Source organism: Pristis pectinata, chromosome 6 (assembly GCF_009764475.1).
Source record: "Pristis pectinata isolate sPriPec2 chromosome 6, sPriPec2.1.pri, whole genome shotgun sequence".
Taxonomy (NCBI): domain Eukaryota; kingdom Metazoa; phylum Chordata; class Chondrichthyes; order Rhinopristiformes; family Pristidae; genus Pristis; species Pristis pectinata.
The window spans coordinates 53,395,130-53,419,949 of record NC_067410.1 but is presented as its reverse complement, the minus strand read 5'-3'; the positions used below and the strand labels follow the sequence as shown (position 1 = coordinate 53,419,949).

The 24,820-nt window shown below is 44.7% G+C and overlaps 1 protein-coding gene across 3 annotated transcripts in view; it reads right to left on the bottom strand.

The window, feature by feature from the left end:
• Positions 1-224: 224 nt before the first annotated feature.
• The window catches only part of LOC127571565 (NCK-interacting protein with SH3 domain-like), a 209,850-nt gene continuing 185,254 nt past the window's right edge, over positions 225-24,820 (bottom strand). Inside the window, exon 13 of one of the 3 annotated variants that reach the window (XM_052018061.1) lies at positions 225-1,966. In XM_052018061.1, the coding sequence (XP_051874021.1) occupies positions 1,766-1,966 (201 nt within the window). In that variant the 3' untranslated portion in view covers positions 225-1,765. The remainder of the gene's footprint in view (positions 1,967-24,820) is intronic. The other 2 variants (XM_052018062.1, XM_052018064.1) reach the window with 2 other exon arrangements.

Genomic DNA, 24,820 nt, shown 5'->3' with positions numbered 1-24,820 from the left:
CTGGGGAAGGGGGGTGGACACCAGGGCAAGGGAGTGTGGGCCCTGGGGGAAGGGGGAGGGTGGGACCTGGGGGGAGGGGAAGGTGGACCGTGGGGGGAGGGGGAAGGGGGAGGAGATAGGGACAGGGGGTAAATAATAACATCCTAAAAAGCAAAAACGGAAAACTTGCTGACCTGTTGAGAAACTAGGATGCCTACCTTCAGGAAGAGACCACACGGTGAAGGCCATGGTTGTAGCTGCTTTAATTAATAATGAAGAGGAGCAGTTAAATACTGAATAACAAGTAGCGCTAGAAGGGGCGGGTTCCTGCAGGTAATGGCTCCTGCACACTCCCACCAACAACCTCACTGCTGATTTGTTGGGAGGACAAACTACAGCTGGTGTTCCTACCACTCCCTGAGAACATCAGCAGGCAGTCAGTGACCGCGCTCTCACTCCACCCCAGACCAACACCATTATCACTATTCACTTAAGGCTATTTAAATATTAAGCACTTTGTTAAAGCTGGCAAACAGCAGTGTGAACAAACCCTCACTGGCAGGGAATACCGAGTGGAGTTTGCACACATAGAGCACGTGTCCACACAGGTGAAGAGGAGCCGTGTTTCAGAGTGGTCTTTTAGGCCCAGTCAGATCACACCACAATACCTCCAAACATCCAATTTACCCATAGAATTCTCAGTGATACATTACCTTGTTTCCTTGCCATCTGTGCAGATGATACAGCAGCAGGAAGGTGGTGCTTCTGGAGACTGCCCTGATAAACAGCAGCTGGCAATCTGTGGATAGTGGGTGTTAAACAGGAAATGGCAGCACTGATCAAAAGGCCCAGGTGACTGATCAACTCAGCTCCAATCACACTCCCATCTTTAAACTGACCCCATGCAATCAAAGTCAAGAGTGATGTGGAATTACCATCCAAACCTCCCTCCTCACACAGCTGAGGGAGAACAGTAAAATAAATCCCTAAACACTACCTTCTTTTATAGTTGCCTGACAGCGATATCCTAGAGAAAGATATCCATAATACGAGCACAAGTCATCACTAACCCAGGTCCCGTGTGCCACTGTGAGGACCCAGGCAGACTGTAGCACGCTGCCCGGCTCTCACCACAACCACTAACACTTCTATAAAGCTGTCAGAGTGATAGTTGTCAACTCTAACAGCACAAAAAGTTAACACTCAGTAAATAATCTGCTAAACTCTTCAATTCCCAATCACAATTATGGAGAGATGGATGTTACTTTGGCAAAGTTAAGGTGAGATCATCAAACTGCCATAATTTTACCCTCACTGTTCATGCCGACAATGCCCAAAACTCATTGAGGCTTTACAACGCATGGCATCGCCACTGTTTGTCCAGATGGGCCTTGTGTGGAGTATCCTAACTGCTGGGCTGAAGAACGGGTAACTTGGAGAAATAAGTTAAATGCCAAAGTCCATTAAATCCTCCCCTACAACATTCAGCTCTCCCCATTCAGTGCATGGCTTTTCTACTTTAGAGTTACTGAAGTTCTGGACACAATAGCAATCTATATAGTCTAGCAACAACGATCAGTCACAATGCTCCACCATTTCTGTCGCAAATGGAGAAGACAAAGGAATCAGAAACTTTTCTAAGGCTGCAAAAGGCTTTGGGTTCAGTTGCAGATAAAAAGCGCACCATCAAATGGGGATCAGAAATTTAGCAGATAGACCACACTAACAAATCTTTCAAGTATTTCAATATCGCATACGTAAAACTTTTGGCACAATGATTCCTGAGTTAGTTCTCAACAACAAAGTCTGGAAATTCTTTGTAAATCTCGTTGATGATCAGCTTGTCCATCTGGCATGCCTGGTCATTTTCTTCCTCAGTCAGGATTCGCTGGAAGGTGCCCTGTAGGTCAGAGAGGCGGTGTCGGTGGCATGTGTAATCAGTTGTACGGATGATGGCGTGCATCAACGAGAGGTACTCCATTCTGATCTACAGGAACAGATAGGAGAGGGTGAGATCTACCCACATCTCACACAAAAGTTAAATACAAACACCAGACAGCGTTAAAGCTTGAACCTTTCTATGTTAACTGCAGCAGTGACCTTATACATTTCAAAGTAGAGTAAAATTCCGGTAATCCGCTATCCTACTTTGTGGAAATCCTGAAGGTTCAGCATCTGGCTCACATGCTCTCTTTCACTCACCAGGGCCCTAGTTCCCGCACTACATTCCTACTCACCCGGCCCCGGGTCCCGCACTCCCTCCCGCTCGCCAGGGCCTGGGTCCCACACTCCCTTTCCACTCACTGGAGCCCTGGGTCCCACTCTGCCTTCTCACTCACGGGGCTCCAGTTCCCACGGTCACAATCATCTTGTGGTTCATTGAAAAATTTATTGTCGCAGTGTGGAACATCTAATCAAAAACAGTAAATTAAAAGATTGCCTGTTATTAATAGAAATATCATTCAATGGTCCTGAAAATCTGCCAGCGCACTAACATCAACATCCTGAGCATGCTGGATTATTGGACTTTTATTGTACAAGGAAAGAATAACATTCTTTGTGGCAGTTCTACAAGCTTACCTTAAACCAATTCTAATTGGGATTAGAATAGTTTTTTTTTCTTCTTCCCCCATTCCCCATTTCTCATTTCTATTTCTCTTTCCTTGGAGCAGACTCGATGGGCCGAATGGCCTGCTCCCTTGTCTTGTGATCTTGTGAAACCACACTGTGGACAGAGGTCCCAGCACAGTCCTAGTGCATGAATGTTACTAACTGGAACGAGTGAGGGGAACTATTCATAATAAACAACTACTCAAAGGCAAATTTAAATGCACAACCCCATCCTTGTCTGCCACTGAACTGCCTGTGCATTGTAATATGGTTCTATCTGGGGCAGGGAAATCACGACCAGTGAAAAGACAAATAGGTAGAAATCTTCAACAAAAATGGAAAATATGGTAATACTCAGCAGGTCAGGCAACATCTGTGGAGAGAGAAAAACAGTTCTTAGGTTGCAGAACAAGTGGGGTGGGGATGGATAAAACAATGGGGATATCTTGATCGGATGAGACCAGATCAATTGGGTGAACGGGGGCAGTCAGCTCCCATTGTGTTGTCAATAGCAGGGCTGTGCTGAAGGAAAACAAAGCCAATATCACAGAAGGGTTACTTACAGTAGATTGGCCAGTCTAGAACATAGGAAATTAAGGGGTGACCTGATAGAGGTATGTAAGACCATGAGGGGCATAGACATGGTGAAAGCACACAGTCTTTTTCCAGGGAGGAGGTGATAAAAACAAGAGGCCATAGGTTTAAGATCAGAGGTGAGAGCTTTAAAAGGGACATCAGGGGCAGCTTGTTGACACAAAGGGTGCTGCGTATTTGAAATGAGCTGCCAGAAATAGTGGTTCAGGTGGGCACATTAGCAACATTTAAAAGACATCTAGATAAGTACATGGATAGGAGAGGTCTAGAGGGCTGTGGGTCAAACACAGGCAGATGAGACTAGCTCGCTGGCAACACTGTTGGCATGGACAAGTTGGGCCGAAGGACCTGTATCCATGCTGTATGACTCTATGATGCAGACAGTGAGAGTGAGTTGTCTAAAGCTGGAGAATTTAATATTGGGTCCAGAAGGCTGCAATGTGCTCAGATGTCAGATGAGGTGCTTTTCCTCAAGCTCCCACTGTAACTATGCAGGAGGCCACAGACAGAGAGGTCAGAGTGAGAATGGATGGGGAATTAAAATGGCGGGCAACAGGAAGTTCAAGGTCACTCCTGTGGACTAAACACAGGTGATTTGCAAAATGACTACCCAATATTTTCAGCGTAGAGGAGAGCACACTGTGAACACCAAAAGCAGTACATTTGGTTGGAAGAGGTGTAAGTGAATCACTGCTTCAGCTGGAAAGACTGTTTATGTCCCTGGTTGTTTGGAAGGGAAGAGGTGAATGGATAAGTGTTACATCTCCTGCAGTGCCTGAGCATAAGGCAAGGAGTAGTAGTTGGTAGGGACAGAACAGCAGACCAGGGAGTCGCAAAGGGTGTGATCCCTTCTAAATGCTGAAAGGGGAGGGGCAGGGAATATATGTTCAGTGGTAGAATCACATTGGAGTGGTGGAAGTTATGAAGGATGGTCTGTTGAACATGGAGGCTGCCGGGATGGAAGATGAGGACCAGGAGAAGGAGAGTTGAGAGCAGAGGTGCAGGAAATAGAGGAGATGTGCCCACAACAGCAGAGAGGAAGCCACAGTTTGGGAAGGAGAGGCACCTGTGCAGAAAGTCTCATCATCAAAACAAATGTGACTGGTATGGAGTCCTCTGAGATGGTGACCCCATCAGAGACATTCCCACAGTTCTATCCATCCCTTCCCCAGCCGCTCTACAACTTGAAACCAGTTTTCTTTTCACTTTCCCAGTTCTGACAAAGGGTCTTCGACCTGAAACACTAAATCTATTCCATTTTCCACAAATGTGGCCCAAGCTGCTGAGTGTTCCAGCATTTTCTATTGTTGAACATCTCCTCATATCAGCCCTTCTTGTTCTAACTCTGGAGGTGGGAGGTGAGCATCTGCTTTAGAAACAGGAATCTGAAGGAAGCGGGAATGGGTAAACCGACATGTCTAAGAGAAAAGTCAAGATGACAAAACAAAGGACTTAAAATATAATAGGACTATGATATTGTGGCTCTTGCAGAGACTAGGCTGTCATCAGGGTGGGAATGGATATTGAATATTCCTGGATTTCAGTGTTTTAAAAGAGAGGGAGGGCGGAGAAGAGGAGGAGGGGTGGCGATACTGATCAGGGACACTATTACAGCTGCAGAAAGGGTGGATAATGTAGCAGGATCCTCTCTAGAGTCAGTATGGGTGGAAGTCAGGAACAAGAAAGGAGCAGTTACTCTACTGGGAGTATTCTACTGGTAGCAGCAAGGATACTGAGGGGCAGATTGAGAGGCAGATTTTGGAAAGGTGCAAAAATAACAGGGTTGTTATCATGGGAGACTTCAACTTCCCAAATATTGATTGGCACCTGCTTAGTACCAAAGGTTTAGACGGGGCAGAGTTTGTTAAGTGTGTCCAGGACAGATTCCTTTCACAGTATGTTGACAGGCTGACTAGAGGGAATGCCATATTAGATCTAGTATTAGGTAATGAACCAGGTCAGGTGACAGATCTCTCAGAGGGTGACCATTTGGGGGACAGTGACCACCACTCCCTAACATTTAGCAATGTGATTGACAAGGATAGGAGCAAAGAGGACAGGAAAATATTTAATTGGGGAAGGGCAAATTATGAGGCTATAAGGCTGGAACTTGCGAGTGTGAATTGGGATGACATTTTTGAAGGGAAATGTACTATGGAGATGTGGTCATTGTTCAGGGATCTCTTGCAGGATGTTAGGGTTAAATTTGTCCAGGTGAGGCAGAGAAAGAGTGGCAGGGTGAAGGAACCATGGGTGACAAGAGAGGTGGAACAACTAGTTAGGAGGAAGAAGGCAGCATACATAAGGTTTAGGCAGCAAGGATCAGATAGGTCTCTTGAGGAATATAGGGTAGCAAGGAAGGAACTTAAGAAGGGGCTGAGGGGAGCAAGAAGGGGACATGAAAAGGCCTTGGTGAATAGGGTTATGGAAAACCCCAAGGAATTTTTCACTTACGTGAAGAGCAGAAGGATGATGGGAGTAAAGGTAGGACAGATTAGGGATAAAGGTGGGAGGATGTGCCTGGAAGTGGGTGAGGTCCTCGATGAATACTTCTCTTCAGTATTCACCAAGGAAAGGGGCCTTGATGACGCTGAGGACAGTGTTGGTAAGGTTAATGTTAGAGCATGTAGATATCAAGAGAGAGGAGGTGTTGGAGCTGTTAGAAAATATTAGGACAGATAAGTCCCCGGGGCCTTACGGAATATTCCCCAGGCTGCTCCGCGAGGCAAGGGAGGAGATTGTTGAGCCTTTGGTGAGGATCTTTGAGTCCTCATTGTCCACGGGAATGGTACCGGAGGATTGGAGGGTGGCAAATGTTGTCCCCTTATTCAAAAAAAGCAGTAGTAGGGATAGTCGAGGGAATTATAGACCAGTGAGCCTTACGCCTATAGTGGGCTACCTGTTGGAAAGGATTCTTAGAGATAGGATCTATGAGCATTTAGAGAATCATGATCAGATCAGGGACAGCCAGCATGGCTTTGTGAAGGGTTGACAGGGTTGTAAAAAAGGCTTTTGGCATCCTGGCATTCATAAATCAAAGTATTGAGTATAGGAGTTGGGATGTTATGGTGAGGTTGTATAAGACATTGGTGAGGCCAAATTTGGAGTATTGTGTGCAGTTCTGGTCACCTAACTATAGGAAGGATATCAGTAAGATTGAAAGAGTGCAGAGGAGATTTACTAGAATGTTGCTGGGTCTTCAGGAGTTGAGTTACAGGGAAAGATTGAAGAGGTTAGGACTTTATTCCTTGGAGCGTAGAAGAATGAGGGGAGATTTGATAGAGGTTTACAAAATTATGAGGGGTATAGACAGAGTTAATGCAAGTAGGCTCTTTCCACCTAGATTAGGAGAGATAAGTACGAGAGGACATGGCTTTAGGGTGAAAGGTTTAGGGGGAACATTAGTGGGAGCTTCTTCACTCAGAGTGGTGGGAGTGTGGAACGGGCTGCCATCTGATGTAGTAAATGCGGGCTCACTCTTAAGCTTTAAGAATAAATTGGATAGATACATGGATGGGAGAGGTCTGGAGTGTTATGGACTGGGAGCAGGTAAATGGGACTAGCGGAATAATGTTTCGGCACAGACTAGAAGGGCCGAATGGCCTGTTTTCTGTGCTGTAGTGTTCTATGGTTCCAAGGGAAGATCATGTCTCACAAGCCTGATAGTGCTCTTTGAGAAGGTAACCAGACAGATTGATGAGGGTAGTGCGGTAGATGTGGTCTACATGGATTTTAGTAAGACATTTGACAAGGTTCCACATGTTAGGCTTTTTCAGACGGTCAGAGGGCATGGGATCCAGGGAGATTGGCCGTGTGGATTCAGAATTGGCTTGCCTATAGAACGCAGAGGGTTGTGGTGGAGGGAGTGCATTTAGATTGGAGGGCTGTGACTAGCGGTGTCCCACAAGGATCGGTTCTGGGACCTCTGCTTTTTGAGATTTTTGTTAATGACTTGGATGAGGGGGGAGAAGGGTGGGTTGGCAAGTTTGCAGACGACACAAAGGTTGGTGGTGTTGTGGATAGTGTAGAGGGTTGTCGAAGATTGCAGAGGGACATTGATAGGATGCAGAGCTGGGCTGAGAAGTGGCAGATGGAGTTCAATCCGGAGAAGTGTGAGGTGGTACACTTTGGAAGGACAAACTCCAAGGCAGAATACAAAGTTAATGACAGGACTCTTGGTAGTGTGGAGGAGCAGAGGGATCTGAGGGTCCATATCCCCAGATCCCTGAAAGTTGCCTCACAGGTAGATAGGTAGTTAAGAAAGCTTATGGGGTCTTAGCTTTCATAAGTTGAGGGATTGAGTTTAAGAGCCACGAGGTAATGATGCAGCTGTATAAAACTCTGGTTAGACCACACTTAAGAGTATTGTGTCCAGTTCTGATCGCCTCATTATAGGAAGGATGTGGAAGCATTGGAAAGGGTGCAGAGGAGATTTACCAGGATGCTGCCTGGTTTAGAGAGTATACATTATGAGGAGAGACTAAGGGAGCTAGGGCTCTACTCTTTGGAGAGAAGGAGGATGAGAGGAGACATGATAGAGGTGTGCAAAATATTAAGAGGAATAGATAGAGTGGACAGCCAGCGCCTCCCTCCCAGGGCACCAATGCTCAATACAAGAGGGCATGGCTTTAAAGTAATGGGTGGGAAGTTCAAGGGAGATATCAGAGGAAGGTTTTTTTTACCGAGAGTGATTGGGGCATGGAATGCGCTGCCTGGGGTGGTGGTGGTGGAGGCAGGTACATTGGTCAAATTCAAGAGATTATTAGATAAGCATATGGAGGAATTCAAAATAGAGGGATATGTGGGAGGAAGGGGTTAGATAGTATTAGGCGAGGTTTAAAGGTCGGCACAACATTGTGGGCCAAAGGGCCTGTATTGTGCTGTAATGTTCTATGTTCTATAACATCAGTAATGGGTACCTGTGACTGAAGGTACAATAAGGGAGTAAGAGTATGAAAATAGAATGTGTGGTTTTGGAGAAGCATTTGTTACAAAATAGTTGCACTGATGGCACAAAATGCAGAAACATGTTTGGTCTTATTGCTGTTACGAAGAATTTGTTGCAGGTTTATAAATGTTGATACCGAAGTATCCATGATACCTAAAAAAGTCAAGTACAACTTTTAGAAAAGACAGGCAAATGAAAGAGGAACAGCAGCTGAGACATGAGAGTGAGTAACAAGGTTAATACAATAGTCCTTCATCTTCACCACCATTGGAAAAATATTATTCAGGAAAGGTCATAAAATGCAATCAAGGAAATTTTTGAGAACAATCCAAGAACCAATAGGCTGTTTTAGATTTTAAATTATGTAATTAGTATGGCAGCTGAATGATTAAAAAATGTTCCTTTAAATCACACCATTAAACAGGAATAGAATACAGGTAGTTCTGCTACAGTTAAGTTCCTAGGAAATCACACGTTAAAGAAAGTCACATTATAGCAGAACTACCCATACAGATATTATTGAATAGTCCAATGTAAAGTGCTCGTCTTTTAAAACCTCTTGTGCTAAGTTAAAATGCTCATCCTCATGTCTGAGTTCCTCCACTGCGTTGTCCCCTCCTGACCACCTCCCTTCTGAGCCTCTCCCATCTCACCCCTCATGACCTTCTCCCTCCTGACCCCTTTCAAGTTCTCTCAAAAATTTGGCAGAGCTCAAGGACAGGAGCATTGCTACAGTTTGGCAACACAACAAGAGGAGAAAAAGAGGACATGAGGTTGCTCTGGCAGACAGGGTGAAAAAGCTATATTAAGAACAAGAGGGTAGCAAAGGACAAAATTGGTCCTCTTGAAGATCAGCATGGTCATCTATTCATGGAGCTGAAAGAGATAGGGGAGATCTTACGTGAATATTTTGCATCCGTATTTACCCTGGAGACAAACACAGAGACTATAGAAGTGAGGCAAAAGAGTAGTGAGGTCATGGACCATATCCAGATTACGGAAGAGGAGGTGTTGGCTGCCTTGAGGTGAATGAAGGTGGATAAATCCCCAGGGCCAGACAAAGTATCCCCTTCTGACCTTGTGAGAGGCTAATGCAGAAATTGCAGGGGCTCTGGCAGAGACATTTGAAACGTCCTTAGCCACGGGTGAGGTGCTGGAGGACTGGAGGATAGCTAAAGTTGTTCCGTTGTTCAAGAAAGGCTCTAAGAGTAAGCTGGGAAATGATAGGCCAGTGAGCCTGATGTCAGTCATGGGTAAATTATTGGAAGGTATTCTAAGGGACAGGATATATAACAAGATAGACAGGGCCTGATTAGGGATAGTCAACATGGCTTTATGCATGGTAGGTCACGTCTAACCAATCTTGTAGAGTTCCTCGAGGAGGTTACTAAGAAGGTTGAGGGGAAGGTGGTGGACGTTGACCACAAGGACTTGAGCAAGGCCTTTGACAAAGTCCCGCATGGGAGGCTGCCCCAGAAGGTTAAGTTGCTTGGCATTCAGAATGTGGATTCAACATTGGCTTAGCAGAAGCCAGAGAGTGGTAGTAGATGGTTGTCTGTCTGACTGGAGGCCTGTGACTAGTGGTGTGCACAGGGATTGGTGCTGGTTCCGTTGATGTTTATCATCTATATAATAATGATTTAGATGATAATGTGGTAACCTGGATCAGCAAATTTGCGGATGACACCAAGATTGTGGGTGTAGTGGACAGTGAGGAAGGCTATCAAAGCTTGCAGCGTGATCTTGACCAGCTAGAAAAATGGACTGAAAAATGGCAGATGGAATTTAATGCAGTCAAGTGTGAGATGTTGCACTTTGGGAGGACAAACCAGGGTAAGACTTACACAGTGAATGGTAGGGCTCTGAGGTGTGTGGTAGGACAAAGGGATCTGGGAATACAGATCCATAGTTCCTTGAAAGCGCAGGAGAATGAGGGGAGATCTTGTGGAGGTATACAAATTATGAGGGAGGTTGGGTGAGACTAGAACTAGAGAACATAAGTTTGAGGTGAAAGGTGAAATATATAAGGAGAATCTGAGGGGGATCTTCTTCACTCAAATGGTGTTGCAAGTGTGGAATGAGCTGCCAGTGGAAGTGGTAGATGTAGGTTCAATTGTAGCATTTAAGGGAAGTTTGGATAGATACATGGATGGGATGGGTTTGGAGGGATATGGTCTGGGTGCAGGTAGATGGGACTAGGCAGAAGATCAGGTCGGCACAGACTGGATGGGCCAAAGGACCTGTTTCTCTGCTGTGGTACTCTATGACTCTAACAAGGTGGGAGGAAGGAGTTTAAAAGGGGATCTGATGAGAAAGTTTGTTTTACAGACAGTGGTTGATATCTGGAATGCGCTGCAAGAGGAGGCGATAGAATCAGATGCAATCACAATGTTTAAGAGGCAGACGTTCAGACAGACAGTTACATCGGCAGGGCACAGAAGGACACGTACCTAATGCATCAAATGGGATTAGTGAAAGCAATCTCATCTCCCTATCTCCCTGTCCTGACTGAATTGAGCTGAGATATTGTTGAGGTCTCACTCCACTACAGTAGAGGGATAGCCACCATTGGGGAGAAGGAATACATTTCAGAAAAAACTGTGCTCTAAAAAATTATTTCCAATTAGTCAAGGTTAATCTTTAAAGCTTGATGTTCAGCTGGGTATTTTCAGGGTTGGTTCCTCATAGAGTTGTCCAGCACAGAAATGGGCCCTTCGACTCGCCACGTCAATGCCAATCTTTTTGCCCAGCTACACTAATCCCATTTGCCTGCAATAGGACCATATTCTTCTCTGCCTCGCCTATTTAAATGTCTGTCTAAATGTCTCTAAAACATAGTGATTGTATCTGATTCCACCACCTGTTCCGGCAGCTCGTTCCAGATATCAACCACTCTCTGTGTAATAAAACCTGCCACTCAGATCCCCTTTTAAAACTCTTTCCTCTCACCTTAAATCTGTGCTCTCTTATTTTTGACACCCCTAACATGGGAAAAAGATTCTGTCTATCTGTCCTATCTATACCTCTTATAATTTTATATGTCTCTATCAGGTCACCCTTGAGCCTCCTTTGCTCCAAGGAAAACAAGCCCAACCTTTCCAATCTTTCCCCATAACTAAAGTCTCCAATCCAGGCAACATCCTGATGAATCCCCTCTGTACTCTTTCCAGTGTAACCACATCCTTCCTGTGATGTGTCAACCAGAAATGCATATAATACTTCAAGTGCAGTCAAGTGGCAACATAATGTCCCAAATGTTATATTCAATGCCCCACCCAATGAAGGCAAGCATGCTATATGCCTTCTTCAAGACCCTACCTACCTGTGTTGTCATTTTCAGGGAACTGTGTACTTAAGCCACAGGGTCTCTCTATTCATCAACATTCCTTAGTGCCCAACCATTTACTGTATGTGTCCTACCCCTATTTGACTTCTCAAAATGCATCATCTCACACTTGCTCAGATTAAATTCCATCTGCCAACGCTCTACCCAACTTTCTATCTGATCTTTATCCTGCTGTAGCCTTAAACAATACTGCTTGTAATCGTCAACACCACCAATTTCATGTCATCTGCAAATTTACTAATCATTCTACTACATTCACATCTAAGTCATTAATTTATATCACGAACAACAAGGGTCCCAGCACTGATCTCTGTGGTACACCACTGGTCATAGACTTCCAATGAAAAAAACATCCTTTACCACTACCCTGTACCCTTTCACCAAGCCAATTTTGGATACGATTAGCCAGCTCTCCTTAGATCCCATGTGCCTTCACCTTCTGGACCAGCCGACTATGCACGACCTTATCAATTGCCTTACTCAAGTCCATACAGACAACATCTACCACTCTGCCTCCTTCAATCTATTTAGTTACCTTCTCAAAAACATCAATCAAATTAGTGAGACAGAACTCAAAAAGCCATGCTGACAAGCCCTTATCACTCACTGCCTTTTTAAACGCACATAAGTCCTCTCCCTTTGAATTTCCTCCAATAATTTCTCTACCACTGATGTAAGGCTGTGGTTACCTGGCTTATCCCTGTTGCCCTTCTTAAATAAAGGAGCAACACTTGCTATCCTCCAGTCTTCTAGTACCTTGCCTGTGTCTAACAGAAATGCCAAAATCTCCATCATGGCCTCACCAATCTCCTCCTTTGTTTCCCACAACATCCTGGGATAGATCTCATCTGGTCTTGGGGATTTATCAACCCTGTGTTCCAAGACACGTAATACCTCCATCTTCTTAATACTCAAATGGGAATTGACAATGTCAGTTTCCCATTTATAAAACCACAATATGTTGGGCAAGTCTATCAGCTTTTTGTTTTGTTGATGTAGCTAGCAAGGTGGATCACAGAAAATTGATGGATATTTGAATTTTCTCAAAATATGCCATGCATGAGGTTGTTATGCAGGGGATCATGGGTTCAGGGCTAAATACTCATATGAAATGAGGATGGATTAATCAGTAAATTTTGGTGAAGCATTCTCTGGGAAAAAAGTCATCATTATATGAGGAATTTCATAGCATGTTATTAAGTGGGAATAAATGGATTACCTTAGGAATGATGAGGTCTATGTGGAATGCTAGGAGGATTATTGCAGCAATCACCAGAATACAAATCACAATGGGAGAGATGATGGGAACATACAAGTGAGTATGTAGGCATCACCTAAATAACCAATGACAAAAGAATTTTGTGGAACAGAAAGATATGAGAAAGTTTCAAAGGAATAGAATGGTTTGAATCAGAAGGGCCTGTTTCCATGCTGTCTAACTCTATGACTCTATGTTCTAGCTCAAGTGAACTGACAATTTAGGATAAGGGATTAGCCAATTGAGATGCTGGGATCTTACAGAATACACTGAACAGATGCACTCCATTGAGGAAAAGTAAGTCTATGGGGAGGAATCACCATCCTTGATAAATTAATAAAGTTAAAACTCCCCAAGGATATAACTGCAGAAAGTCCAATGATGGGTCAGACGATTGGACATAATACAAAAACCATTAAGGAATGATTAGAAAGTAAAGACAGCAAGAAATATAAAAATAGATTGTAAGCCTGCAGAGAGTTAAAAATGAAAAACTAACAAAGTGAGAGTTGATCCCATAGAAGATCTTCATCATGGAGTCATGCAACACAGTACAGGCCCTTCGGCCCACCATGTCCATGCTGACAGTTAAGTACTATCTATACTAGTCCCAATCACTAGCACTTTGTCCTTCGCCTTCTATGCCCTGGTGATTCACGTGCTCCCATCAATCCTTCTTTATGAGCATGCCTGCCACCACCACCCACTCAGGCAGTGCCTTCCCCTTTCTGACCATTTGTATTCACTACGGAGAAGGACACTGTAGCTGGAGGTTTTCAGGTGGGGAAGATAAATTTCTGGAACATATTATCATTAAGGAGGAGGAGTATCAGGTGTCTTAGCAAGTTTAAAGGTGGGTAAATCTCCAGTGTGATGAGATGCATCCCAGGCTGCTACGGGAGGAAAGGAAAGGAATTGCTGGAGTCCCGGCAGAGATACTTAAATCTTCACTGGCCACGGGTGAGGTGTCAGATGAATGGAAATGCAACAGGAATAATAACAGGCCTGTGAATCTAACATCAGTGGCAGGGAGGTTATTGGAAAAAGTCCTGAGGGAAAAGATTAATCTACACTTGCAAAGATAAGATCAGGAATAGTCAGCACAGCTTCACTGAGGGGAGATCCTGTCTGACTAACTTAACAGAATTTTTCGAAGAAGTTAACATAATGTATCGAGGAGGGCAGTACAGTTGATATAATCTACCTGGACTTCAGTTAGACCTTGGACAAGATCCCACACAGGATGCTGGTCCAAAATGTTAAAGCCCATGGCAAACTTCCAAACTGGATTCAAAATTGGCTTAGTAATGAAGCAGATTGTGATGGTGGAGGGTTGCTTTTGTGACAGGAAGCCTGCGATCAGTGATGTACCACAGGGATCAGGGCTGGGACCCTTTCTGTTTGTTAGATATGAATGAAAGAATTAAATGTCTGTTACAGAGGTGGGAGAGTGATTGGAGGAGCCAACAGAGAGGCAGTTCTGATTGGCTAATTGAGATATACAGCAGTGAATAAGACTTCACAGTAAAGCGGAGCAGCCATTTTTGGAGCAGCCACTGAGAGAGTGGTTAGTGTTAGAGTGGCAGGTATTTGAGACTTCGGCAAAAAGAGTGACAGTTGAGAACAGGTTCGGTCTGTTACTTTTACCTTTTTGTACTTTGTAAGTAGGCAGCATGGTAGTCAGAGCAATGGCATGCTCCTTCTGCAGGATGTAGGAGATTAGTGAGACTTGCAGTGTCACTGAGGTCCACATCTGCGGGAGGTGCGCCCAGTTGCATCTCCTGAAGGACCAGGTCAAGAAACTGGAGCTGGACGTACTTCGGATCATCATAGCTGAAAGCTTTAGTGAGGTGGTCGCTCTGAAGGTTCAAGCTGCAGATAGTTGGGTGACCACCAGGAAGAGCAAGGGGAGTAGGCAGAGTGCAGGAATCTCCTGTGGCAATTCCCCTCAAAACAAGTATACCGCTTTGGATACTGTTGGGAGGGATGCCCTTTTAGGAGAGAGCAGCAGTAGCCATGACTGGCCCAGTCAAGAAGGGTGAAAGCAGGACTTAATGATAGGGGGCTCGATAGTCAGGGGGACAGACAGGAGGCTCTGTGGCCACAAACAGGAATCTAGGATGGTGTGTTGCCTCTCTGGTGCTAGGGTTGGGGATGTCTCAGAGCGGCTGCAGAACATCCTCAAAGGGGAAGGTGAGCAGCTAGAAGTTGTTACGTACATTGGCACAAATGACATAGGTAGAAAAAGGGATGAGGTCCTGCGGAATGAATACAGGGAGTTAGAGAAAAGGTCAAGAAGCAGGACCTCTAGGGTAGTAACCTTGGGATTGCCACCTGTGCCACGTGCTAGTGAAGGAAAAAATAGGGCGATATGGCTGAAGAATTGGTGCAGTGGGCAGGGATTCAGGTTTTTGGACCATTGGAATCTCTTCTGGGGCAGGGGTGACCTGTACAAGAGGAATAGGTTACAACTAAACTGGAGGGGTCCACTATCCTTGCGGGCAGATTTGCTAGTGCTACTAGGGAAGGTTTAAGCTGGATTGGCAGGAGGGGTGGGATCCTAAATATAAGTGAGGCAATTGAGAGGCAGGATAGTGATAGAGAAGACAGCAAAAGCAAATTGAACAGTTAGGACAGGAAGGAGCATGGAGAAGAGTGAGGAAAGCAAGTTGGATTAATTTGCATTTACTTCAATGCAAGAGGTCTGACAGGTAAGGCGAATGAATTTAAGGCATGGATAGGTATGTGGGATTAGGATATTATAGCCATTAACTTCAACCCAGGTAAGTGTGAAGTGGTTCACTTTGGTAGGTCAAATATGATGGCAGAGTATAGTATTAATGGTAAGACTCTTGGCAGTGTGGAGGAACAGAGGGATCTTAGGGTTCGAGTCCATAGGACACTCAAAGCAGCTGCACAGGTTGACTCTGTGGTTAAGAAGGCATATGGTGTATTGTCCTTCATCAATCATGGAATTGAATTTAGGAGCCGGGAGGTACTGATGCAGCTATATAGGACCCTGATCAGACCCCACGGAGTACTGTGCTCAGTTCTGGTCACCTCACTACAGGAAGGATGTGGAAGCCATAGAAAGGGTGCAGAGGAGATTTACAAGGATGTTGCCTGGATTGCAGAGCATAACTTATGAATGCAGGTTGAAGGAACTCGGCCTTTTCTCCTTGGAGTGACGGAGTATGAGGGGGGACCTGATAGAGGTATATAAGATGATGAGAGGCATTGATCGGGTAGATAGAGTCTTTTCCCAAGGGCTGAAATGGTTGCCACAAGAGGACATAGGTTTAAGGTGCTGGGGAGTAGGTATAGAGGAGACGTCAGGGGTAAGTTTTTTACTCAGAGAGTGGTGAGTGCGTGGAATGGGCTGCCGGCAACGGTGGTGGAGGCGGATATGATAGGGTCTTTTAAGAGACTTTTGGATAGGTACATGGAGCTGAGAAAAATAGAGGGCTATGGGTAAGCCTAGTAATTTCTAAGGTAGGGACATGTTTGGCACAGCTTTGTGGGCCGAAGGGCCTGAATTGTGCTGTAGGTTTTCTATGTTTCTATTAACCATGGCTAAGGGAAGGGCACAAGTGGCAGCTTAATATTCTGGGGATACAGGTGCTTTATGAGGGATAGAGGTGGAGGGAAGAGAAGGGAAGTTGCTTTTTGATTAAGAGGAACATCACAACAGTAGTTAGAGACGAAATTACTGAAGGATCATCTGGTGAGGCTTTATGGGTGGAACTCAGAAATAAGAAGGGGATGATCACCTTGTTGGAGTTGTACTATAGGCCCCCAAGCAGATCTCTAGAATTAGAGGAACAAATATGCAGGGAGATTGGGGTGAGTTGTAAGAATAATAAGGTTGTCATCGTAGGAGATTTTAACTTTCCTAACACTGACAGGGATTGCCATAGTGTTAAACGTCTAGGTAGAACATAGAACATTTACAGGCTCTACAGCCCACAATGTTGCGCCGACATTTTATCCTGCTCTAAGATCTATCTAACCCTTCCCTCCTATAGCCCTCCATTTTTTCTATTATTCATGTGGCTATCTAAGAGTCTCTTAAATGTCCCTCATGTATCTGCCTCCACCACCTCTGCCGGCAGTGCGTTCCACACACCCCACCACTCTCTGTGCAAAAAATTTACCTCTGACATCACCCTGATACCTTCCTCCATTCACCTTAAAATTATGCCCCCTCATGTTAGCCTGGGAAAAAGTCTCTGAATGTCCACTCGATCTATGCCTCTTATCATCATGTACACCTCTACCAAGTCATCTCTCGTCCTCCTTCGCTCCAAAGAAAAAAGACCTAGCTCGTTCAACCTATCCTCATAAGACATGCTCTCCAATCAGGAAGCATCCTAGTAAATCTCCTCTGCATCCTCTCTAAAGCTTCCACATCACCTATAATGAGGCAACCAGAACTGAACACAATACTTCAAGTGTGGTCAAACCAGAGTTTTATAGAGCTGCAACATTACTTTGCAGTTCTTGAACTCAATATCCCGACTAATGAAGGCCAACACGCTATAAGCCTTCTTAACAACCCAATTAACCTATGCGGCAACCTTGAGAGATCCATGGATGTGGACCCCAAGTTCCTCTACACTCCACACTGCTAAAAGTCCTGCCATTACCCTTGTATTCTGCCTTCACCCTTGTATTCTGCCTTCACCCTTGTATTCTGCCTTCAAATTCGATCTTCCAAAGTGTATCACTTCACACTTTTCCGAGTTGAACTCCATCTGCCACTTCTCAGCCCAGCTCGGCATCCTACCAATGTCCTCTTGTAACCTACAGCAACCTTCTACACTACCCACAATACCACCAACCTTCGTGTCATCTGCAAACTTACCAACCCACCCTTCCACATCCTCATCCAAGTCATTTATAAAAATCACAAAGGGAAGGGGTCCCAGAACAAATCCCTGAGGAACACCACTGGCCATTGACCTCCAGGCAGAATACGCACCATCTACAACCACCCTTTGTCTTCTATAGGCGAGCCAATTCTGAATCCACACAGCCAGGTTTCCTTGGATCCCATGCCTCCTGACTTTCTGAATGAGCCTGCCATGAGGAACTTTATCATACGTCTTACCAAAATCTATGGGCACCACATCCACTGCTCCACCTTCATCAATGTGCTTTGTCACATCCTCAAAGAATTCAATCAGGCTCGTGAGGCACGACCTGCCCCTCACAAAGCCATGCTGACTGTCCCTAATCAGCCTATATTTCTCCAAATACCCATAAATCCTGTCTCTGAATCTTCTCCAGTAATCTGCCCACCACTGAAATAAGACTCACTGGTCTGTAATTCCCAGGGTTATCCCTACTCCCTTTCTTAAACAAAGGAACAACATTTGCCACAATTTGCCAACATTTGTGGAATTTATTCAATGTGTTCAGGAAAGTTTCCTCACACAGTATAAAGAGGGCCCTACCAGGGAGGGGGCAAAGCTTGATTTACTCCTGGGAGATAAGGAAGGGCAGGTAACTGAAGTCACAGTAGGGAAGCACTTTGGGACCAGTGACCATAGATCTATTAATTTTAAAATAGTTATGGAAAGAACTGGTCCACAGGTTCAAGTTCTGAACTGGGGCAAGGTGAATTTTGACAGTATTAGACAAGAGCCTGCAAAGGTTGATAGGGCTAGGTTATTGGCAGACAAAGGGATCCAAGGCAAGGGGGAGGTTTTTTTTTAAGTAAGAGTTCAAGAATTCAAAATCCTGTTCAAGTGAATGGCAAAGCTGCTGGGAGTTGGGAACTCTGGTCAAGAAAAAAGAGGCTTGGGTCAGATACAGGCAATTGGGATAAGGTATGCCAGAGTATATTCAAGAAGGACATTAGGAGGGCATGAGATGGCTGTGGCAGAGAAAACTGAGACTTGTTTTTTTAAGTATATTAAGGGAAAAAGAGTGACTGGTGAGTGAATGGGGCCCCTCAAAGACAAAGACAGAAATCTGTGTGTGGAACTTCTGGAGATGGGCAATTCTCAATAATTATTTCTCCTCTGTTTTTACCATGGAGAAAGATGTGAAGACTTGGGAACCTGGCAAAGTTAACGGAGATATTTTGGGAGCAGTCCATATTGCACTAGAAAAGGTCTTACATGTGTTACAATGTATGAAGGTAGACAAATCTCCAGGCATATCCAAGAACACTATGGGAAGCTGGAGAATAAGTTGCGGGAGCCCTTTCTGAGATATTTGCAATGTTGCTATCCTATGACGAGGTGCTGAATGACTGGAGGATAGCAAATGTTGTGCCTTTATTTAAGAAGGGCTGCAAGGATAGACCTGGTAATTATAGACCTGTTTTTATTTTTTTATTTTTTATATTTTTTATATTTTTTATAATGTTTTAATTATAGAATGCTGGAAAGCATTCTGAGGGACAAGATATACTTACATTTGGAAAGGCAGGGGTTGATTAGGGGTAGCCAGCATGGCTTAATGTGTGGGAGATCTTTTCTTACAAATTTGTCTGAGTTATTTGATGAAGTGACGAGGAAGGTCGACAAGTGGACGGCAGTAGACATAGTATATATGGATTTCAGTACGGATTTTGATAAGGTTCTGCATGGTAGGCTGCTCTGGAAGGTTAGATCACATGAAGGAGAGCTAGCAAACTGGATACAAAATTGGCTGGAAGGTTGGAAACAAATGGTGATGGTGGAAGGACATTTTTCAGACTGGAGGTCTGTGACTAGTCATCTGCAAACTTGCTGGTCAAGCTTCTCCCTGGACTCCATGGGACCAAACCTTCCAGACCAGCCTGCCATGCAGGACCACAGAGAAGGCCATGCTAAAGTCCAAACAGACAACATCCACTGCCCTGCCCTCATCTACCCTTTTGGTTAGCTCTTCAAATAACTCTAAAAGATTTATCAAACATGACTTCCCACGCACAAAGCCACGCTGACTCCTCCTAATCAGACTCGATCTATCCAAATGCTGGTAGATCCTGTCCCTTAGAATACCCTCCAGTAACTTTTCCACCACTGATGTCAGGCTGACTGGCCTGTAGTTCCCTGGCTTGTACTTGCTACCCTTCTTAAAGAACAGAATGATGTTAGCCACCTTCCAGTGTTCAGAAACTTCACCAGCAGCTAACAAGGAAGCAAGTATCTCCGCAGGGGCCTCCGCAATTTCTTCTCTAGTCTCCCATGGTCCGAGGATGTACTCAGCCTGATCCTGAGGACTTATCCACCTTCATGCACTGTAGGCCTGCAAACACTGCCTTCCTGGTAAAATGAATGTTCTCCAAAACATCTCCAAAGTCTCCATCTTCATTTCCAAAGGTCTTATCAAAGGCCTTACTGAAGTTCATATAGATCGTGTCTACCGCCTTGCCCTCATTGACCTTCTTGGTTACTTCTTCAAAAAACTCAATCAAATTAATGAGCCATAATCTCCCACACACAAAGCCATGCTGACAATCTCTAATCAACGCGTCTTAAACACGTTGTACAAGGATGTATCCTTGTACATCCTTTCCATCAGGATCACCTCTGGTAACTTACTGACCACAGACGTTAGGCTTACTGGGCTACAGTTCCCAGGATTTTCTTTGCAGCCCTTCTTAAATAAGGGCACAACATTAGCCCCCTTCAGTCTTCCAGCACTTCACCCGCGCTAACAATGATGCATATATCTCAGCCAGGGCTCCCACAATTTCTACTCTAGCTTCCTACAGTGTTCTTGGATATACCTGATCAGGCCTGGAGATTTATCTACCTTTGTACCTTTCAAAACATCCAGTAACTCTTCTGTTCTCCTTTAACTATCTCAAAGTGCAAAGTCTTCATGTCTTTCTCCTTGGTAAAAACAGAGGAGAAATACTCATTTTGAGGACCTTGCCCAGCTCCTGCGGCTCCATACACAGATGTCCACTTTGGTCTTTGAGAGGCCCTATTCTCTCACTAGTGACTCTTTTCCCCTTAATATACTAATAAAGTCTCTTTGGATTCTCCTCAATCTTCTCTGCCAAAGTTACCTCATGCCCCCTTTTTGCCCTCCTGATTTCCGTCTTAAGTATACTCCTGCATCCTCTCTACTCCTCCCGGTATTCACTTGATTCCAGCTGCCTGTACCTGACTCATGCCTCCTTTTTCCTGACCAGAGCCTCAATATCCCTTGTTATCCAGGGTTTCCTACTCCTGCCAGCCTTGTCCTTCAGTCCAACAGGAACATGCAGATCTTGAACTCTCGATATCTTACTTTTAAAGGTCTCCCACTAGCCAGATGTCCCTTTGCCTGCAAACAATCTACACCAATCAACTTTTGCAAGTTCCTGTCTAATACCTTCAGAATTTGCCTTGTCTCAGTTTAGAACTTTAACTCATGGACCAGATCAGCCCCTTTCCATAACTAATTTAAAACTAATAGAACCATGGTGACTGGTCCCAAAGTGCTCCCCACTGACTCCTCGGTCATATGTCCTGCCCCATTTTCCAAGAGTTGGTCAAGCTTTGGGTGGCTCGGTAGTACAGTGGTTAGCATAACACTATTACAGTGCTAGCAACCCGGGTTCAATTCCCACCGCTGTCTGTAAGGAGTGTGTACATTTTTCCCATGTCTGTGTGGGTTTCCTCTGGGTGCTCTGGTTTCCTCCCACATTCCAAAGACATACAGGTTAGGAGTTGTGGGCATGCTATGTTGGCGCTGGAAGAGTGGCGACACTTGCAGGCTGCCCTCAGAACACTGGATGCAAAAAGGTGTATTTCACTGTGTGTTCCGATGTACATGTGACCAATAAAGATCTTTACCCCCTCCCTGGTAGGGCCTTCAATATATTGCGTGAGGAAACATTCCTGAACACGCTTAACAGATTCCACCCCATCTAAGCCCTTAGCACTATGGCAGTCCCAGTCTACATTAGGAAAGTTAAAATCCCTTACTATGATAACCCTATCATTCCTGTAATTATCTGCAATCACCCTACACATTTGTTCCTCTCTTTCCCATTGACTATCAGGGGGCCTATAGTACAATTCCAACAAGGTGATCATCCCCTACTTATTTCTCAGCTCCAACCATAGAGTCGCATTGTACGATCCCTCAATAATTTCATCTCGGACTTCTGCCGTGATATTTTCCTTAATCAGAAATGCAACTTCCCTTCCTCTCTTTCTTCACCTCTATCCCACCAATAGCACCTGTACCCTGGAACATTTGGCTGCCAGTCCTGTCCCTCCCTTAGCCATGTTTCTGTAATGGCTATAATATCCCAGTCCAATGTAGCTATCCATGCCCTGAGTTCATCTGCCTTACCTGTCAGGCCAATTGCATCAAAATAAATGCAATTTAATCCAACTGTCTTTCCTTGCTCCCTGCCATGCCGCAGCCTGTCTTGTCTACTGTCCTTACTGTCATTGAATTCTGTCTCAGCTTCTAGCATCCATTCTGCATGGCTGATGCTGCTGCTTTCTCTTGAATAGTCATCCCCCCCACCACCCCCCAACAGTATCCAAATCAGTATACTTGTTTTCAAAGGGACTGGCCACAGGGAATCCTGAACTATCTGTCTACCTCCTCTATTTTTCCTGGTCACTCAACTACCTTCAGTCTGCACCCCTAGGTGTGACCACCTCACTGAAACCTCTATGATGCTCTCAGCAACCCAGATTATCTTAAGTGCTTCCAGCTCCTCAACACAGTCAGCCAGGAGCTGCGGCTGGACTCACTTCCCACAGGTATAGTCCTCAGGAACACTCGAAGTCTCCCTAATCTCCCACATCCTGCAGGACGAGCATACCATTGCCCTAACTACCATCCTAATGCACTGCAACTGTGAAGACTAAAATTGAAAACATCATAGCCAAAGCCTCAGTACCTTGACCTCAAACTGTCCAAGACAGTGGTTCCCATGTAGACTTTGAATCCAGTGACCATAACTCTATTAGTTTTAAAATAGTTATAGAGAAGGGTGCAACCGGTTCACAGGTTAATAATCTGAACTGGGGCAGAGCAAATTTTGGAGCCATTAGGCAGGATCTTGCAGTGGTTGACTGGGCGAGATTGTTTGCAGGGAAAGGAGCGTCAGAGTTCAGGGCCTGCATGTTCCTTATAGGATGAAGGGCAAGGCTGGCAGTTCTGGGAAGCCTGGTTGATGAGAGATATTGAGGCTCTGGTTAAGAAAAAGGAGGCATACACTGCACATAGCAATTAGCACTAGTGAATCTCTGGTGACTACAAGAAGTGTAGGTGTGGAAGGGTAAATCACATGGGATCCAGGGGGAGATAGCAGATTAAGTTCATAACTAGCTCAGTGGTAGGAAACAGAGTGTGATGGTCGAAGGTTGTTTGTCAGATTGGAGGCCTGTGTCTAGTGGTGTGCCACAGGGGTCGGTGCTGGGATTTATAATTTATATAAACAATTTGTAATTTATATAGACAATTTGGATGTGAATGTACAATTTGGATGTGAATGTACAAGGCATGGTTAGTGAGTTTCTGGATGATACTAAAATAGGTGGTGTTGTAGATAGTGTAGAAGGTTATGAAAAATTACAGGGGGGGTCTTGGTCAGCTAGATATTTGGGCTGAGGATTGGCAATGGCTTGCAATCCAGATAAATGTGATAAAATATTGCATTTTGGCAGATCAAACCAGGTTAGAACTTATATAGTGAATGGTAGGGCCCTGGGGAATGTTATGGAACAGAGGGACCTAGTTCACTGAAAGCAGAGTCACAGGTAGAGAGGGTGGTGAAGAAGGCATTTGGCACACTGGCCTTCAGTCAGGGCACAGTATAGGAGTTGGGAAGTTCTGTTGCAGTTACATAAGAAGTTAGTGAGGCTGCACTTGGAGTATTGTGTACAGTTTTGGTCACCCTGTTATAGGAAAGATGTTATTAAACGAGAAAGAGTGCAGAAAGATTTACCAAGATGTTGCCTGGACTTGGGGGCCTGAGGTACATGGGGAGGTTGCGTAGACAAAGTCTTTATTTCCTGGAATGTAGGAGATTGAAGGGTGACCTGATAGGGGTATATAAGACGATGAGGGGCATAGACAGGGTGAAAGCACATTTTCCCAGGGAGGGGTTGCTAAAAACAAGAGGGTATATGTTTAAGGTCAGAGGCCAGAGATTTAAAAGGGACATCTGGAACAATTTCATCACACAAAGGGTGGTGAGTATTTGGAATGAGCTGCCAGAAACAGTGGTTGAGGCGGGCACATTAGCAACATTTAAAAGCCGTATAGATAAGTACATGGATCGGAGAGGTTTAGAGAGCTAGGGGCCAAATGTAGGGAGATGGGACTAGCTCGCTGGACAACACAGTTGGCATGGACAAGTTGGGCCGAAAGGCCTATTTCCATGCTGTATGACTCTACAAACATCTACCACCCTGCCTTCTTCAATCTCCTTTGTTATCTCCTCAAAAAACTCAGTCAAATTAGTAAGACAGGATACTCCCTTCACAAAGCCATGCTGACAATTTCTAATCAGTCCCCGCCTTTCCAAATGGACATAAATCCTGTTCCTTAGAATTTTCTCTCTAGTAATGTCCCTACCACTGACATAAGGCTCACCGGCCTGTCATTACCTGGATGATCCCTGCTGCCCTTCTTAAATATAGGAAAAACATTAGCTGTCCTCCAGTCTTCCGGCACCTCACCTGTGGCTAATGAAGATGCAAGAATCTCTGCCAGGACCTCAGCAACCTTCCTCATTTCCCATAGCATTCTGGGATAGATCTCATCTAGCCTTTCAAGACATCTAACACCCCCACCTTCTTAATAGTGATGGGCTACTAACTGGTAACATATCCTTCCTGAACTCACTATTCTCCACATCCTTTTCATTGGTGAATACAGATGAGAAGTATTCACTTAGGGCCCTGCCCAAATCCCCTGGCTCCATACATAGATTACCCCTTTGGTCCCTAAGGGGAGCCATTCTTTCCCCAGCTACCCTCTGCTCTTGCTATATTTATAGAAAAAAATTCTCCTCAATCTTTCCTGCCAAGGATATTTCATGACCTCTTTTTGCCCAATTTCCTTAAATTCTCTCCTTCACCCTCTACGTTCCTTAAGGAACTCATGTAATTCCAGTTGCCTCTACCTG